The sequence below is a fragment of the Megascapheus bottae genome, chromosome X, assembly GCF_031878675.1.
Source record: "Megascapheus bottae isolate mThoBot1 chromosome X, mThoBot2.hap1, whole genome shotgun sequence".
Taxonomy (NCBI): Eukaryota; Metazoa; Chordata; class Mammalia; order Rodentia; family Geomyidae; genus Megascapheus; species Megascapheus bottae.
In genome coordinates, this window is record NC_143547.1 from 66,328,526 (window position 1) to 66,347,476 (window position 18,951).

General features: G+C 37.9%; 1 protein-coding gene across 1 annotated transcript in view; it reads right to left on the reverse strand.

The window, feature by feature from the left end:
* Window positions 1-5,745: 5,745 nt before the first annotated feature.
* Window positions 5,746-18,951, reverse strand: part of Pcdh19 (protocadherin 19) — a 107,176-nt gene continuing 93,970 nt past the window's right edge. The window contains exon 6 of the mRNA XM_090326326.1: window positions 5,746-8,787. Within this exon, the coding sequence (XP_090182452.1) occupies window positions 8,189-8,787 (599 nt within the window). The 3' untranslated portion in view covers window positions 5,746-8,188. The remainder of the gene's footprint in view (window positions 8,788-18,951) is intronic.

Here is an 18,951-nt window from a genome sequence, read left to right on the forward strand (position 1 = left end):
TCAAGGGCTGTTGACTAGCTAGAGTGCACAGACTCCAAAAGGAGCCACAGTCTTGTCATGCATGACTAATGCAACTTGAAAGGCAACCACTGAGTAAAGAAGGAATAAGGAAATTCCCGGGAGGCTGATCAAAAGCACCCTGGCCTGAAAATTTCACTGTGACAATCACTTCTTTGGACCATGACAAAGAGCTCCTAAAAAGCCCAGTTAAATTGTTAATATATTCCCTAAGAAGAGTAAGTACCTTAAGACATTAGCACCCACTATTACTACTCTTATTAAGAAAAAACTTAGAAATTTAGTTAAGAGCTTCCTTAAGAATAGTTGAAAAGAGTAATAATTTCTAAATCAAACATGAGTTTGAATCTTAACTTTACATTTAATAGTTTTGTAATCCAGGTCAAGTTCTAAGATTTCCGAGCCTCAATTCATTTACAGATCAAATGAAGATACCTTATCCACTATACACAGTTTCTGGACAATTCAATGTTTTATGTATAATGATTATAAAGTGTTTAGCATATAATAAGTGCTCAAGCAAAGTTCTGGTCCTGCCGAGTGCCAGGGACTCATGCTATAATCCTAGGTCCTGAAGAGGCTGAGATCTGAGGATTGTGGTTCAAAGCCATCCCATGCAGGGAAATCTATTCATCTCTTTATTTAATCACAGAAAGAGCTAGAAGTGGCACTTTTTCTCAAGTGGAAGAGTGCTAGCCTTGAGTAAAAGGAACTCTTGGACAGCACCCAGGCCCAGAGTTCAAGTCCCAGGACTGATTTAAAAAAAAGGAACAAATAAAACAGAAACATTCTGGTCCCATAATCTACAACACAGAAAAGGCCTAGAAGGGAATTAACATCACTAAAATTTAGATATAGTAGAGAAAAGGAGGTAGGGAAAACATGTGCAAGAGAAAACCTAGTCATAGGTTAGGGAATGGGGCCATACTAATGAACTTAGACATCTAAAAGAAAATTGAGACTCACGGCACCTAGAGGAAGTTGAGTTCAAAACACCAGGAGAGGGAAAATAAGGAAAAATAGGACCCCTAGCCTAGTTCTCATGTTTCTTATCTATGAGCAGAAACACACGGTTCTCAGCAGACTTTCTCTGCATCCCTGTAGTGCACTGGTCCCTAAGATGGATGGATTTAGGTAGATTCAACATGCTGGGAATTGCAGACAACTTGGAGAATCCTGTCATACTACTTCCCACCCATACTCCATAGTTCAAGAAGCACCCAACATGTGTGTATGAGCTGTTTGTCAACTTGATGGAGGGTTAAAACTTAAGACTACAAGGGAATCACTGTGTTCTCATCCTGGAGAATTTTGCTTGCTGGCCTGTCTCCTTACACTTGGCAACTAAGACATCCAGGAGCTATTGAAGTCATGTCTTGATGTTAATGAAATGGTTATCTTTACCTCTGGTGTTGCTACCTCTTAGTCATCAATTCTCAAAAATGTTTTCTTGAGCGCACCCGTAGCTTATCAGTGCTGAATAGAAGGTGTGTCTCAAACACTTTCTTATCAAAATGGATAATTTCCATAACTTGCTTTGTTGTGTTTTCTAAATGTGAATGTATTTGAATTATAATCTTACCACTGTCCCACACTAAGCAGTTCATGGTCATTGTCATGACCTTGGATATACCTGTGATGCATATGTGGATACCTTTTATTGTACATTGTACGAGAATTCATTTTCTCTTATTCATTGCTTGGAGCTTGCCGTTCCCTTTACCTAAATCCTGCAATGAAAAGTAGACAGAAGAGGGTAAAATAAACTTACTTCCATTGTGCTTTTAGTATAGGCTAGCCCCCAAAAGCACTCACTTGACCTACTCTGACTCTATAGCCTCCAAGCCCATGACTGACTAGCCTCCTTCCAATACTCTGTGAGACTGTGCAAACATCTGCAAATACTGCAACGTATATTATTCCACATGTCACAGCATGTCTGTATTTACATTCTAATACAATCCCTGTTAAACTGTAGTACCAAGTCCACCAAACATTTCCAAAGCTGTAAGGGCTAATTCTAGGGAATAAAATGTAATCTCAATTTAATATAGGTGAGCAGACACAACAGGAAAGTGGAGATCCAGGAGACTGGATTTTCTTGAGATCATTTTAATTGTCCAGAGAGAATAGGTCATGCTGAAGCAATTTAACTTTTAACTACTAAAAGTACTATATGCAATGTTCTATCATGGTCCTATTTCTCTCTGTTTTGACTCCATCCACCCCATCACAGCTAGAACAAATACAGCCCAAATACTAAGTCCCAGAGAATAATGGTTTGGATAAAGAAAGCTTGTCAGGGCTTTCACTGAAGCCTTGTTATGAGCAAAGTCAGAGTCTCTCCTGTTGTTTTGCTTTCAAACCTGAAGGCATCAAAGGGGCAGCCAGGTCATCTTTGTTTTAAACTCTCCTTTCCCCTGCTGTCAGCATCTACTCTTTCTCACCTTTTTAAAATTAATTCTTCAGAGAAATCCCACCGTGAAGTTGCCCCTGAAATGATTTATTTTAAAGAATGGTTTTAGCACTCTTATTTAAAGCACCACTCAGGAAAGTCTTTGTCATTCTGGATGTGAATAGGTCCCCGTCCTTAGGCAAACTTATTGGCAGGAACAGTAAGAAGGAGATGTGCTCAGGAAATGACTAGAGACAGGCAGGAGGAAGATGGATTCCTCAGATAGAATGTTTGGAGTTGTGTGAAATGGAAAAGATAAAAGGAACCCTTTGGGCCTGACAATCAATGACTCACCACAGTTGGTTTCTTCCAGGTTGTAAGAATTATCCAACCCCCAGTCAACAAACACTCTCGGAGACACATTTCACCAAACACTCAATAATTTTTCACTCAATAATTTTTCCATAATAGCCTTTAATACTAAAATGCATTAAATTTTTGAAGCAGAGAAAACACACTTAAGGGGGAAACAGAGAATCACCAGAGAAAAGGAAACAATATGGAAGATAACACCATTTAAAACAGAACTGTAATAATTTAATAAAGCTGCTTTATCATCTTCATAAAATAGACAGAGTGGTGATTCTTTTTTGTCTTTTTACAATGATTCAATCACTGTGAAAATGTACATAACATACAGATCATCATATACAACAATTTCATCTTCATATAATCAGCAACAGAGACTGCTTAATGAGACATAACATATTTGCATCCCTCTAAATTTCCACCCTGGTTTGACAGGTAAACAGTAATAGTGTCATCAGGCTCATTCCCCTCACTAGAAGAGCGAAGGCATAAGCCTTTTGCAACTAATACCTTAGCATTCAAATAGCACAAGGAGGTATTTGTTGCTGAATTTCTAGCTGAGCTAGTCTGGCTCTTGGTCATTAAAGTCTGTGTCTTAGCCTTCCTCAGCTGAATGCCAACCAGTGCCAGTAAAAGTCTCCTTACCCAGTGCTGTAATGGTGTTAGCTGGTCTGCTAAGGTTAACAGCAACTTTTAGTTAGTGACAAGGTCATCTTTAATTGCCAACACAGCTGGATCAACTGTCAGCATCTTCACTTTTCCTTAATGACCTACAATGCTTTCCGATCAAGATCAGGTGTTTGTGAGTTGTTCCGTACCAAGAGCGCATTACAATATATATATATATATATATATATATATATATATATATATATATATATTTCAGACAAGGTGGTTGATTTTCTTTGTTTTACAAACACAATATGATTCCTATTTGAAATTAATTCACTTTTGTACAACAAGTGACCCACAGGCCAATTCCAGCCTCACAATGAAAAACAGAGAGAGGGGGAGAGAGAGAGAGAGAGAGAGAGAGAGAGAGAGAGAGAGAGAGAGAGAGAGAGAGAGAGAGAGAGAGAGAGGAGGGAGGGAGGGAGGGAGGGAGGGAGGGAGGGAGAGAGAGAGAGAGAGAGAGAGAGAGAGAGAGAGAGAGAGAGAGAGAGAGAGAAGAGCTGCAACAACTTCATTAGGACAATGTGTTTTGCTCTGGAATATTTCTTTATCGATATAAAGCCACCCAGTCCCAGCCCCACCCCCACACATCCCCTTTGAATATTACTTTGTTAGATACTTAAACTAAAGAACAACATCTCAATACACTTCAGTGTCAGCAGATACGAATTGACTCATGAAATGACATCCTTAAATGTAATTTTACCAAGAAGGCAAACACTAGGACTGTATACAATGGACTTCTTAAGCTCATGTATGCCAGTTTTTTCAAAAGTCAAGAAGGGTCTTGTTACCCCAGGTAAAAGGCCAAGTGGACCAGGCATGTCAAAATGCCTTAGGGGAACAATCAACATCAAATGATCCCCATAAAGTGAAAATACAGCCAGAACTGGTAATATGTACAAGAATAATCTTTTTCCCATCTCAGATGCCCACTGAAGCTATCCCTTTCACCCGTGCCTTTCTACAAACTGCCCCTTGTCTTTGCTGCTTCAAGTGGACCACTTTTGTTTTGCTTTTCAGTATTCTAGGACTATAAGGAAACTTCAGCTGAATTCTTCTCATAGAATCAGTCATATTTTGATATGACACTATTGGGAAGATACTCTGAGAAGTTCTGATTTTCACAATTCTTAAGTGATCCTTCATTTAACTTTGTTAACTAGGGATCAATGGGTTACCATATCAACAAATCTGAGTAAATGGCCAGCTTAGCTGCAATTATCCCTATTTGGCAAGTTTCTTCTGGAGCAGACACACTCAGTGTTGCCCATAGGCCACTGTGAACTGCTATGTATGAAGAGTCAGATCCTGTCACAGCCCAACTAAATCAGAGACTTCATGGGTAGGGCCCTATTAACCCGTCCTTTAACAAACTTTTAACCTTTTGTGAGCGTCTGATTCTGAAGGATTGGTAGAACAAATCCTAAGGGTTTCAGATTCAGTTGCCTTAGGTAGGACAGAAAATGAGCATTTCTAAGAAGCTCTTGCTCATGGGATTACATTTGGACAATCACAGCTGTGCAGGAACTGCAGGATCCCTTAGTACTCTACTTTCTTCAGTAAGAAGATGGACAATAAATTAATATATTGGCTTTAGAGGATCAAAGGGATGCTAAGGTTCATTCTGAACAGGTTCATACACTAGTCCACAAAAGTAAAAGGAAACAGATGTTCCACATAGCATCAAGGCTCTTGATTCCCTAGTCCTTGTTGTAGAGAAAGCAATCAATCAAAGCTAACCAGACGCTTTACATTGCATGAAGTTTACCTTCCCAGGGAATTGCTGAAAACAGTTGGTAGTAAAAGCATGTCACACTTCAAAACTAAGGGATATCAGAATAAATGGAACAGAACTCCCTAGGACTTAGAATCAAATTGTTCCCTCATTTTTAAGAGTGTAGCATGTTCTCACAAAGAAAGGGAAGAATATTTGGCCCTCTGGCCTGTGTAGCTTTTCATCAGATATGTTTGAAAGGAGGAGGAAAATGATTAGTCAAAGGAAAATGTAGGATCTTTGCACAAAACTCCTCTTTGCAGGCACAGTCTGCCTATAAAACCAGCTTACAAAGCCCTCCTAGGATGCACTTACACTTCTGGGAGGACGCATACATCAGACAATTGTAGGGGGGGGAAATGGTATTTTCTTAATGAGAGGAATTCTATGAACATGCTCAATAAAGGGTTTGGAAGTCAAAAAATTTTTTTGCTGACTGCCCACTGAGAACAGAGAATAAAATCTTTGGATGGGGAAAAGGATGTATCTACAGCTTGAAACACAAAATGACACAAAAATGAAGAAAAGGAACTTAATAAAAGAACAAAAAAATCAATGCTACTGCTAACTCTAAACATTTTAAATCTACTTAGAAAACAGGCATAGAAGCCAGCAGCCCGTCTCTCAACAGCCATGTAACATTTGCTGTTCTCACTTTCTGCAATCTTTTGAGCTCCCTCACTTCCACTTCCATTGAGCATAGTAAAAAATATGCCTGAAGAAAACTCAAATTTCACTTTCAGATGACCTTGCCATGGTAGCTAATAATATATTAGGACTGATCAGGGTGATGAGCAGTCTAAACCTATAGGCAGCCATCATAATTAAAAAGGGATTTAAAAAGAATTTTCATGTGTTAATCAGTTATTTACAAAAGAAATAAATAACCTAAGTCATAATCTACTATCAAAACAAATCAGAAGAGGAGAAGAGTATGAGGAAATGAAATGAGGCACAATGAAGATGTTACAATAATTGAACTCTAATTGTCAGTTTCAGAGGGAAATTTGCAGCCACACCAATATTTTGCATGAGGTAGTATTCAGCATTGAATAAGAAATAAGGATGGATTTGTAGCTTCATTATAGGTTCTTATTCAGAAATGTTCTCCCTTAACTAACCCTAACCCAACGGCCTTGCCTACCCCCTCCCTTGAGACCTTTCCCCTTCCCACAGAAGAAAACTTTGCTAGTAACACATAAAGCTAGAAACTCGGGGCAAAACAACTTAAAATATTTAAAAGAACTCACCTCATCTACCTAAACTTAACAAAATAAATTATCTTTTGCACTCAAGTGTTCTGATCTATAGCTCTTCTTTCTGAGCATTACTGGGGGGGGGAGGAAAGGGAGAGCGCAAAACCATAAAACTTGTTTCTCTAGAAACAACTCATATAAGACCAAGGTAGAGCAAAGGTGACATATTTTCTTTAAATATGAACTCCTAGGCTGCAAAAATACTAGGTTGCCTAATAAATATTAGTAGATAGATGATAAATGTGGAGAATTAGAACAATGTTAGAACAACAAAATGAATGTTCAAGTTTTTAATTTCAAAAGTTGTATTCATAGCCTACAGAGTAAAGAATTAGCTAAATCTAAAGGAGTTTTGTTTTAATAGTTTCCTGTTCACATTTTTTAATCAAAAAAGTATTAGTCATAAAAAGATGAGTTCAAGTGTCCAAGTGTCTCCATTTAGAAGGCACAGTAATTGGATTGATGATGTTATGCTACCTGTCTTTTCCTAAGTGTATACTTTGTACTGCTTACTCTACTCCGATGTATAAGCCTAAGAAAACAGAGCAACGTGGAGTTCTCCATCCTAGCCCATGATGTGCTTTACAATCTAATTCCAATCATGATTGGGAAACACTGAATCAGGAAGTGTGTGTTTAAAGAAATGATAATTTAGATCTCAAAATAGTTTCAGTCATTTTCAGTTTTAGATGATTGGATACAGGGAATTTCTAAGCCTGGAAATTGATAACTCCAAAGCAAGTTTCCTGTGCAGGGCCTGAAAATTAGAAAAATGGATTTCATAAAACTTTCAACACAGTATTTCTGACAACTGCAAATTAGATAGCAGCATATCCAAAAATGTCTTTCTGCAATGATCTATCATGGACCTGGGCAGAAGACTGAAAGGCGGGAAAAATACTTTGCAAAGTGCTGAGCAATCACTACATGGGTTAAAAAATGTGAGTATCCTCCAAGTACTCAATATATATGTGTGGTGTTGCTCATTCATTTGCTGTCTCAGTTTGCATTTTGTTTTTGTCTATTTTTATTATTTTTTTAAGAAAAAAACACCAACCTTTAAAAGCCTTTCGCCATCATCACACACAGGGCAATTTGCAATATCAAATACAACAATAGCACAGCTAGGAAAAGGGGTTTTTAAAGCAGGGGTGTCCACAGCAAAGTAGCGGCATTGGAAAGTACTCAAGCTTCAGAAACAACCTTTTGGGGGCTCGATTTCACATCACTGGATCAATGAATAGTACACAATAAATGACCATTAACTTGTCTACACTACAAAAAACAGTGGCGAGCTTATTAAAGGTGTCCAGAGCTTTTTTTAAATTTTTTTTTGCTTTTTTTAAATGTAATCTTCCACAAACAATGGTAATTTATATTATAATTTTGACATAGAAAAATATATAAATTCAAACACTTAATACATAATACTTCTCACAACTGAATTTGTCTCTGTTTCCCCAACATCAAGGCCCCGTGAACAACTCAAGCCATAGCTAATTTGCTCCAACTGAACACCCCTGTTGCCTGTTGAAATGAGAGGGATTGTCTCAGAATGATAGTCATTTATAAACAATACATTGACGGAGAGCTCAGAAATACAGCTACCCAAGAACCAACCATTCGTGAGCAATTAAAATAAGCAGCTCCTGAATCTCCTTTAGCCAGTGTGGTTTCTTTCTCTTCTTCCCAGAGACTGGTTTAGAGGACGATATCCTTCATATGCTTCATGCCAGGGGACTCTTTGTCACGACTCTCCTTCAGAACAGGATTGACCTCATGCACTGCTTTCTCGCTGTCAGCTCCACGGGGCTCAGCCTCAGAAGGGCGGGAAGGACCATTGTTGACATTGTTGACATACTGCTCCAGATCATGGGCCGGAGGAGCCAGAGCAACCGTGTAAGACGCAGAAGGCTTGCTAGGCAGAGGGCTCTTGAGGTGGAGGGGGGAGGTGACTGGGCTGATAGCCTCACAGCCATTGCCTGCCTCCCGGATAGCGCCGTTGACCTTTGGACTGCAGATGGTCACATCAACAGTCCTCTTGCCTTTCAAGGTGGGCCTCTCTTCAGCCGGGTGGTCGCTGACATCTTTCCCAAAGGTTGCAAAAGTCCGCTTGGTAGGGCCGCAGTCGTCATAAGCCTCAACATCAGCAGCAGTAGCTTCAATAGACAGCGCGATGATGTTCCTCACATGCTCAGGGGACTTGGAGCGGGTGGGCATGGGATTCCGGGGCATCCAACATCTGTCAGAGTGGCCAAGAATCCGGCATTCTTCCCTGCAATGAAACCCTTCATTCTGATCTGTTGGGAGAAAAGAAAATGTCATTTTTTAATGTATAGAGGGGTTACAGTTATAGTCACCTGATAGAAGATGCATTACTTCTCACACACAATGATACCCCTTCTCATGTTTTTGTCTCCATTTCCCTCCCTCCTCTCCCTCCCCTCATCTTGTTTTCCCCCTTCCCTTTTCTATTTCAAATAAACAAATAAACATATATACAATATACCAGGTAACAAAGTCAGATACTGTAACAATATGAGATTGACCAAAGGGCAACAAAAGGGAAGAGAAAAAAACATAGTACATTAAGAACAACAATCACTCATAATTAAGCTCTTGTTTCCATGTCCTGGAGGTCTATTAAGTTAGCCTCATCATATATAGCCTTCTGTATCTAGGGTTTGAGCTAAGAAAATGTCAATTTCATCACCTTTTCCTAGCAACTATTGCTACTCCCAAGTGTTCTGTGTTCTTTGCTATCCACAGAATCTCTTGGGAAATGGCACTTTTAGATAGTCCTTTAGTGCCTTTTGGGAAAGGTGTTAAGAAGTTTATTTTTTAAGGCTAAAGATCTCCCCCTATATGCTCTCTTTTTTATTGTTATTGCTGTTCCCACTGCTGACAAAACAAAAACCTAAAGGGAAAGACATTATGATGAAAAAATATATTTAAAAAAGTTTACCCTATCTGTTAAGGTGCTGAGAGTCAGCATTTTCATCCACACCTCCTGATGGGGGGAAAATCACCTGTGTTTCAAACTGGATTCAGCAGAAGAGGGAGTGGAGTGGGGAAGGGAATCCAAAGTACGTATAAGACCTGGCCATATTTTGAACAACAGCACTTCTAGCTCCCCTGCTACCTCTCCTTTCACTAATACATGATGCTTCTTATATGCTCGTGGAAAATTCAGTCACACCATTTCCTTTTGACCCCCTTCCCTGGGAAGCTCCTCACACTGCTCTTTCTATGACTGAATTTCCCATCAGAAGGGACGTACTGTGAACCCTTTCTTCCAGGCAACTCACAGGCTTCATTTAGCCCTATGCAAACATCACTCATATGTTACTCATCAGTTAATAAGATCCAAGTACCCATCCCTCCTTACATTTTATCTGCAGTATTATAAGGGACCTATTTCTTAAAGAAATATACACTGTTACTAGGAATATAAATTTATATAACCACTACAAAAAATCATACAAGTTACTCAAAAAACTAAAATTATGGGATGGAAGTTTGGCCTAGTGGTAGAGTGCTTGCCTGGCATGCACCAAGACCCAGGTTCAATTCCTCGGTACCACATACATAGAAAAAAAAGCTGGAAATGGTGCTGAGGCTCAAGTTGTAGAGCTCTAGCCTTGAGAAAGTCCAAGAACAGTGCTCAGGCCCTGAATTAAAGCCCAGGACTGGCAAAAAAATAAAAACAAAAAACCCTAAAACTACATCAAGTGCACAATCCAGCAATCTCATTTCTGGGTAGATATTCAAAAGTAATGAAACCAGCATTTCAAAGGGATATCTTTATAACCACATGTATTGTTTTGTAGCACTACTCAAGTTAGCTAAGATACAAAATCAAAGTGCCCATCAACAGGTGAACAGATAACAAAAATATGACACACGTACACAATGGGCTGTTAATCTTCTATAAAAGAGAATGAGGCAAGATGGGTGAAAGTGGAGAAAATGTGTTTGTTAAAACAAACCAAACACAGAAAGAAAAGCACTGTACACTGTCTTTCCTACGTGAAAGCTACACAAATTTCAAAGTAGAATAAAATAGAGTAATGGTCACTAGAGGTTAGTTAGGTGTAAAGGTTAGTTAGAGGAAAGTTGCATAATACAGATAAATAGAAGGAACAAGTTCTAGTATTGTATGGAAGAGTTGGGTAACATATATTTGTCATGAGGTAAAAGAGACAGAAGAGAGATGCTTGAAGGGAACATAGGAAATGAAAAGTAAGTGGAACTTTTACTTACCCCTGATTTAGTCAGAATATGCTGTATGCAAGTACAGAAAGAAACTTATAAAGCCAAGTGCCAAGTGCCAATAGCTAGCTACCTTGGAGACTGAGACCTGAGGATCACAGTTCAAAGCCAGCCCAGTCAGGAAAGTCTGTGAGATGCTTATCTGCAATTAGCCACCAGAAAAAAATGGAAGAGACCTACAGTAGCCTTGATCAAAAAAGCTCAGGAACAGCACCTGGGTCCTAAGTTCCAGCGCTGTACCCAACAAAAAGAAAAAGAAAATGTACTTATTAAGTACCCTACAAAAAGGTAAAATTCATGGCATGTTCATTGAAAAAATGAATGTTTTATGCATTACTAAAGCCCTATCGTAGAAAACTTCAGCTCTTAGAATTAATAATTATTGGGGTGACTTATATTTGACATACCAAATCAGGTAAAACAAAGCTTTACCTCTCAGAGGAACTTTCTATTCAGACTATTTCACAAAAACATGTGTTCATGGTTAACTCCTACTAGTCCACTGTAAAACTATTCATTCCAATGTGCTGTTTAAGGTCCTTGTTTTTCCAGATATATTTATATGTATATTACTTTCTTGCATAAAGATAACATAATGAATTTTTTGCCAGTCCTGGGCTTGAGCTCTGGGCCTGAGCACTGTACTTGAACTTTCTCAAGGGTAGAGCTCTACCACTTGAGCCTCAGCACCACTTCCATCTTTTTTCTATGTATGAGGTACCGAGGAATCGAACCCGGTCTTCGTTCACACTAGGCAAGCACTCTGCAACTAGGCCAAACTCGTGGCCCCCTAATGAAATTTTTATCACACACAAAGTTAATCAAAACATAAGCAGTCTAACATTTATAGAAAACCTTTGGGTAAAGTTGGAGTAGGTGGAAAGATTGGAAAAGATTTCAAAAACAAAAAGGTATATATATATATATAAATATATGTATGTGTGTATATGAGAGAGAGAGAGAGAGAGAGAGAGAGAGAGAGAGAGAGAGAGAGAGAGAGAGAGAGAGAGAGAGAGGGAGAGAGAGAGAGAAGAGAGAAAAGTGAGGTGGGGGGAGAACGAACAAGTCAGAATGTTGGAAGTATATGCTGTGACTGCTTTTTTCAAAGGTATGAATCCTGCATTTCAGAGACTTGCTCGGAAACAGACTATATATAAAACATTCTTGGCTTAGGTAGCTATATTTCTATTTTTTGTGTTTTCTACTTGTTTATTTTGAAAGACGAAATGAAATAGGATAACAAAGTACTGTTGGCCCCATTCACCAGAGGCTCTTTTGTGAAGGGGCACAAGGAAGGGGACTTGAAGAATAATGACTGCTTTTGTTATGTGATACAATATATGAAGAAAAGATATTAGAAATTTAAAATTCAAGGCCATAATCCAAACTGAGCCTGGATTTGAACATAACTTGGCGTATGGCAATTGGCCTCATTTAGGCTACTTAAAAGGTCAATTAAAATATCCTCTATGTACCCAAACACAATTTTTCAATTTATCTTCAAAGCAGATATTTCTGTGTCTGCCCCCAACCCCAATTTGTGCTCAGAATTTTCAGAGTGGGAGCCAAATAATACATGAACATTCTCACCCCAAATAAAAGTATCTTCCACATTGATAGGAAAGTGCTTCTGTGAATACCTCCATTTCACAATAAGGCTTCAAATTCTCTGAAAAATGAAGCATTTGCCCCTTTCCTGAAAATTCTCAGTGCAGCAGCCTGAAACCCTATCTTCATTAGATACCTGTATGTTCCTGGAAATACATTGGGGTATATGACAGGAAGCATGTGTGTAGGAATGGATACTATATATATATATATATATATACATATATATATATTGGATATATATATATAGAGAGAGAGAGAGAGAGAGATGCACTGTTCTTACCTCATCCAAGTAAACACTTGAACCTAAGAAATGTATTTACAATGTCTTTCCCTTATCTTGAGTCAGATATTTTAAATCCTCAATAAGGCAAATGAGTTTCTGTTTATCACTTTTAGTTTGAAATAACACTTCATGACATCTATCTCAGTAAAGGTAAAATAAAAATCTAACCTAGTTTTAATGATTTATACCCATTTCATAAGAAAGAAAACATCATTAATATACACAGACGGGAATAACATCTCTGCCCAGCACAAGCTACATATGAATAAATGTGCTGCAAATAAATTACCATTCAAAATTCAAAATTAGCTTAGTAAAGAAGTGCTAAAAAAGAAATTAAGTGTTATGTTTAAAGTGAAAATTTTACAAAACCATGTTAGTAACAACAATGAAAACAGACCATATGTAAAAATCAGAAGCAAATCATACTGTTAGACCTGTTTAGGCATAGTAAAGATGCCATTTTTATCACTACAAATAAATGATCAAAATGTTGGCTCTTGCTTAAAGAGGTAGTCCAATAATTCAGATTCTTCTGATACACATATTAATGACTTGATTTTCTGTTTCATTTTATCTGAAAGTATCTAAGCAAAGCAACATATAAAATTGTAGAATCCACATATTATGTGAAAATTCATATGCACTACTATGTATCATGGAAGTATTTCTAACTAGCATGCACATGATTATGGCTGACTGATGAATTTTCAAACATATATTCCCTACTTCTGAAACTGTTTCAATCAATTGTAAAGAGAAAGAGATAAAAGTACAGAATGCATACATTTGGATGATAGACATAAATCTTGGGACAAGAGAACTCCTTTGTTCAGAACAGATCTAGTTATATGAGGCCCTAAACTATATATATATATATATATACATATATATATATACAGAAAAAATGAAACTCCTTCATTCTTTTTTTTAACTCCTTCATTCTTGATGTTAACATTTCATTTGGTGTTTTGGTGAAAGAATTCTTAAACCATTTATCAAACAAAGAAAAAAAACTTTTCAAGTTAAAGCTCAAACTTGTGTGATATGGGAGGCAGGTGCAGAAACACTGTTATGATTGGTAAGGAAGTAATTCAGACAAAAAAAAGACAAGAACATATTATTTTGTGCAGATGACAGCAAAAACATATACAGTAATTGTTACTGTCTTTGGATCATGCGACTACCATTTCTTCAGATGTACATTGCTTTTTGCCTGTCCTGGCTTGAAATCAGGGCCTGAGCACTGTCCTTGGGATTTCTCAAGACTAGAGCTCGACCACTTGAGCCACAGCTTTTCTATGTATGTGATACAAAGGAATCGAACCTGGGTCTTTGTGCATGCTAGGAAAGCACTCTACCACTATCACAAACTCCTAGCCCCTAGATCTACTTTAATTGGATAAGGATCAAACAGACATGAACCATCATGATTAATTCCTCAGATATTACAGCAGTGCTGCAATTCCTAAAATATTCCATCTAATGGAAAGTAGAAAAATCTATAAAGGGGGTTGGGAGTTGGCTTAATGGTAGAGTGCTTGCCGAGCATGCATGAAATCATGTGTTCGATTCCTCAGCACCACATAAACAGAAAAAGTAAGAAGTGGTGATGCGGCTCAAGTGGTAGAGTGCTAGCCTTGAGAAAGCTCAAGAACGTTGCCCAGGCTTTGAATTCATGCCCTAGGACTGGCAAAAAAAAGAAAAGAAGAGACTTTATCAAAAGAATTAAAGAAGCTGGGCACAGTGACTCATGCCTGTAATCGTAACTATTCAGGAGGCTGAGACCTGAGAATCAAGGTTCAAAGCCAGCCAGAGCACAAAAGGACCTGAGACTCATCTCCAGTTAACTTCTAGAAAACGGGAAGTAGGGCTTGGCTCAAGGGTAGGGCAGTAGCCTTGAGCTGAAGAGCTCAAGGACAGCGCCCAGGCCCAGGAGTGAGGTGATAGCCTTGAGCTGAAGAGCTCAGGGCCAGCGCCCAGGCCAAGTTCAAGCCCCATGACCCACAAAAAAAAAGTAAAGGTACAACTTAAGAAACATTTCAAAATACTATACATAGATCTTAAAAGAGTTATCAACTGTTGTTTCCTGGTGTCAAACAAAATTGTTGATTCCACTAACATCCAAACCCAAAAGGTTTCCTATTGTGAGCCTTTTAAGCCAATTTTCCATGTTGGATTTTCTAGTGAAGGTAATTAAAATACTACTGAATCTAGGAGAAGTTTTCAGTCAAAAGGATTTCATGAAAACTAGGGAAATATCAAAGGAAATAATTATCCAGGAAAGAGATTACGAAAAAATTTAAAAAAACATTTTAAAGCCTGCAGTCAGAAGAAACAACATCTATTGTGTTTCTCAAACAACCAGGCAATCAGAGCAGCTACAGACTCAATGGAAAAGGACAGAGGGAAAGAGCAGGGGAATTTAGAAGAATGGAGAAGAATAGGAAGCACTAGGCTTCAGACATTCCACATTAGCTTTAGTCTGCCTGTGATCTTAATAACTTAGCTTTTTTTGAATTTCCAAGTACCATTTTGAAAGTATCTGTTAATCCTGTAGCAAAAATTCCACAAAGGGTTAATGACAACTTCCCAGATTCCTCCTAGTGTGAATTTACAATCCCTTTGTAAGATAAAATTTTAGAAGGGATTCCATTTGTAAAATATTCAAAGGAACATTGGCAAAGGCTGAGACAGTTTTGGAGAATTATGAACCACTGACACTAAGATATCCTGTAGCTAATCTAGGTATGATTAAAAGAACATAACACAATTTACAAACACTTGCCTTTTTCTTGCCTGTTCTTCTTTTTTCAGCACTTTTGCCATTTTATGTTCTTCCCTAAAACATTCTTTGTTCTCTGGTTCCCTAGCCTCTAACTTCTTAACAGCGCTTCCTATACTACTATACTATGAAAGCTGGGTAAAAGTAGGGTACCAGAGCTGTGACAGGCATTCAAAATACCTATGTGTTGTCATTTGACAGACAGCCCAATGTGCTATTTAAAAACTCGCCCTTGGAAAGTGGAGACCATTTTTACATTTTCATTTTCTGTGGGAGGAAACATATTTTTAAAATGCCTGTTTTAGTAAGAGGATGTGTTACAAGTTGACTGTTTCTTCTCTTTGGTCATTTGACATAGTCCTAAATAAAGGGGACCCAAATAAGAGAGTTTTGATGGGGTAAGAAAAACTAGATATCTTTCATGATGCAAATGCTTCAGAAGGAAAATGGGTGGTTATGGCATGTAAAAGTAAAGTTACTAATTGATGCACATTGAAATGAACTCCAAGATAAGGAACCAAGCAGATTTAATTTTTATTTTTGTGGGTTTTTTTCCCTTTTGTCACAGTTTTTGGTTTCCATACCTATTAGGGGAAGGGGAAGCACAGAAATGGTTAGAAAAAGGGTGAACTTATTCAGCAGTGATACTCACTATACACTATGTTAAAAATGAACTGTACAATCTACAGGGGAGAAGGGGATGGGAGAAGAAAAAACTGGGAGAAAATGAGGGAGAGGTGACACTGTTCAAAAAAATGTTCTCATTACCAGACTTATGTCACTGTAACCCCTTTGTATAACACCTTAACAATAAAAATTAAAACTGAAAAAATAGGGCCGGCAGTTTTGCCTAGTGGTTAAAGTGCTTGCCTAGCATGCACGGAGACCCAGGTTCGATTCCTTGGTACCACATATATAGAAAAAAGGCCGGAAGTGGTGCTGAGGCTCAAGTGGTAGAGTTCTAGCCTTAAGAAAGTCCAAGGACAGTGCTCAGGCCCTGAGCTCAAGCCCAGGACTGGCAATAAATAAATAAATAAATAAATTAAAAAAATAAAGTCGCTGAAAATGAAAATGGAATGCTGCCAAAAGACAAGAGATGGGACAGAAAAAATGCAATACTAATGCCTAACTAAACAGCAAGAATTCTTTAAAGTTCGGTTTTAACTTGAGATCAGTCAATGACTGAAAAGATGAATGAATCTCAACCATGTCCCAGACCATTTGACACAGCAGCATCAGTTAGCAAGGACCACCAAATGGCACATAGGCCTCTCTTCTCATTCACAGTCTATGCACCTGAAATTTACTTCTTCCTAGTGCAACATGAAAATAGATTAAAAAGATGTCCCTTTCAGAATTCAAAGCAATTGAATTATCTTCAATGGAACCTTTAGTGCTGAGCTGGTTGAAGAGACAAAGTTAAAACATATTGAAGTATAAGTGCATGAGAATTTAATATTTATGATAAATGATAATGTGGCATGTACTGTCATACAATCTAAGTTGCAATTTGGGCAATCACAATAGTTCCTGGAGTTTTCATTTTTGTACTGGAGCTCAATTCAATTCAATCCATAAAGAAGAGATTTGAAGATGTGTATAAGTATAAATCATTTGTGCTGATGCATGGAGAGCAAGGAAATGAAGCAAAAGGCTGCCTGGAAAATTGAGACTGAGAAATAAGAGGTGCTGACAGTGACTGAGATAAGCAAAGATTGACTAGACTGGAATCTTTATATTTTGGCATCTATGATGGAGTAAATTATGTGACAAACTGCTGGACTTCATCTAGGTGCTTACAACTGTCTGAAAACACATCTTTGTAAGTAAGATATGAGATGACACAGGAGACCATTGGTCTATTCATTAAAAGAAGGAGCACTGGGATACTGCAATCCTGAGTAAAATGACAATGCTTTAAGGAATTTTATTCTAAGATGCTCATGGAATGAAATATTTGAGCCCATACCAACAAGACAGCTACAATACCTAGTCAATTCTCTGAGAATTTCACACAACTTGTTTGAATTCATGTAGATTAAAAACAGAAAAATGATCAAGAAAACAAGGTATTTGTACACAGTGGTATTCTATGTTTCCATCAGAAAGGATGGCATCACCTTATTCATATGGAAGTGGATAAACTTGGAAAAATCATATTAAGTGAAGTAAGCTAGACCCAAAGGAGCATAGGCTCCATGCTTTCCTCATTTGTAATTAGTATGTATGTACCCTACCAGAGGAGTGCAATAGTTCAATAGCTCCATACATATGACCATATAAAATAATGCTAATCCAAATGAAAGGTATGAAAACAAGAGAAATTTTTGCCAATTGTTGATGTTGTTTTTAACATATTGTTACTGTATCAAGTTCTTCCCCACCCCCACCCCAACCTTTGGTTTATCCCTGGTAGTCACTGTGTCACTGTTTTTGATTCTCATATTCTGTGTCTTGTATATAGGTTTATTTGATTTGGGGAAGGGAAAGGGGAATAACAAAATGGTAATATAAGGACAAAAATGGTGAATCAATGCAACAATGATACTCACAAGATATTAGGTTGGAAATTACAACTTTGGGTAGGGGGAATTGGGGGGAGAGAGGTGGAGAAAAACTAAGAAGTGGGTAAAATATTTGACTAGAAATGTATTCATTACCTTACTTATATAACTGTAACCTTTCTGTACATTGGTTTTACAACAAAATTAGATTAAATTAAATCAAAACAAATAGAGAATAATTATCACAGTGGAAGGCCTCATTACAAACTCCAGGGATGAAGCTCCTTTTGTGGCTTATCAAAGCTGCATTCAAACTGTATTAGTATTTGCTGTGGGTCCTTCCAGTACCAACAAGGCACGCACATGCACACACACACACACACACACACACACACACACGCACAAATCAAAAACAGACAGACCAATTCACAGATCCTATAGGTAGTTTTTAGGTTATTATGTGAATCTATACTTCTTTGAAACTTGGTTTCATTTTTCCCTGAGAATAAAGGAAAAACTTTTAGCCTATCATTAGCTTGTGAGAAAGTTATGTGGATAATGGTTAAAAGCTTCTTGGTGTCTGAAAGAACACAGAGTGATGATTCTCAAATAATGCCAGTACAAAAGGCCAGGTGAGACAGACATGTTGATGAGGAGAAAAAGCTTCCCTTGTTAATGAAAATTTAATGTTGGAGGCAAGATCACCCAGTAGCTGGTGTTTTCCTTTACAGGAAGGAAAAGAAAGCCAAGCAGCAAGTCACTCCACTTTGTAAGAAACACAATGCCACACACAAGAAAATGTAACTGCAAATTTGAAATTCGTTAAAGCTTCCTGCATCCCAAAATGTGAATTAACAGCTCTCCAATCACTTCCTTCACATTTGAAAACCAAACTTATCAGTAAACCAATCACTATCTCATGCAGTGACTCAAAGGGATCCTGTGACATGTTATCATCCGAGTAGTAATCACTAAAAATGATCACTAGAAGCAAATTGGATGGCATGTT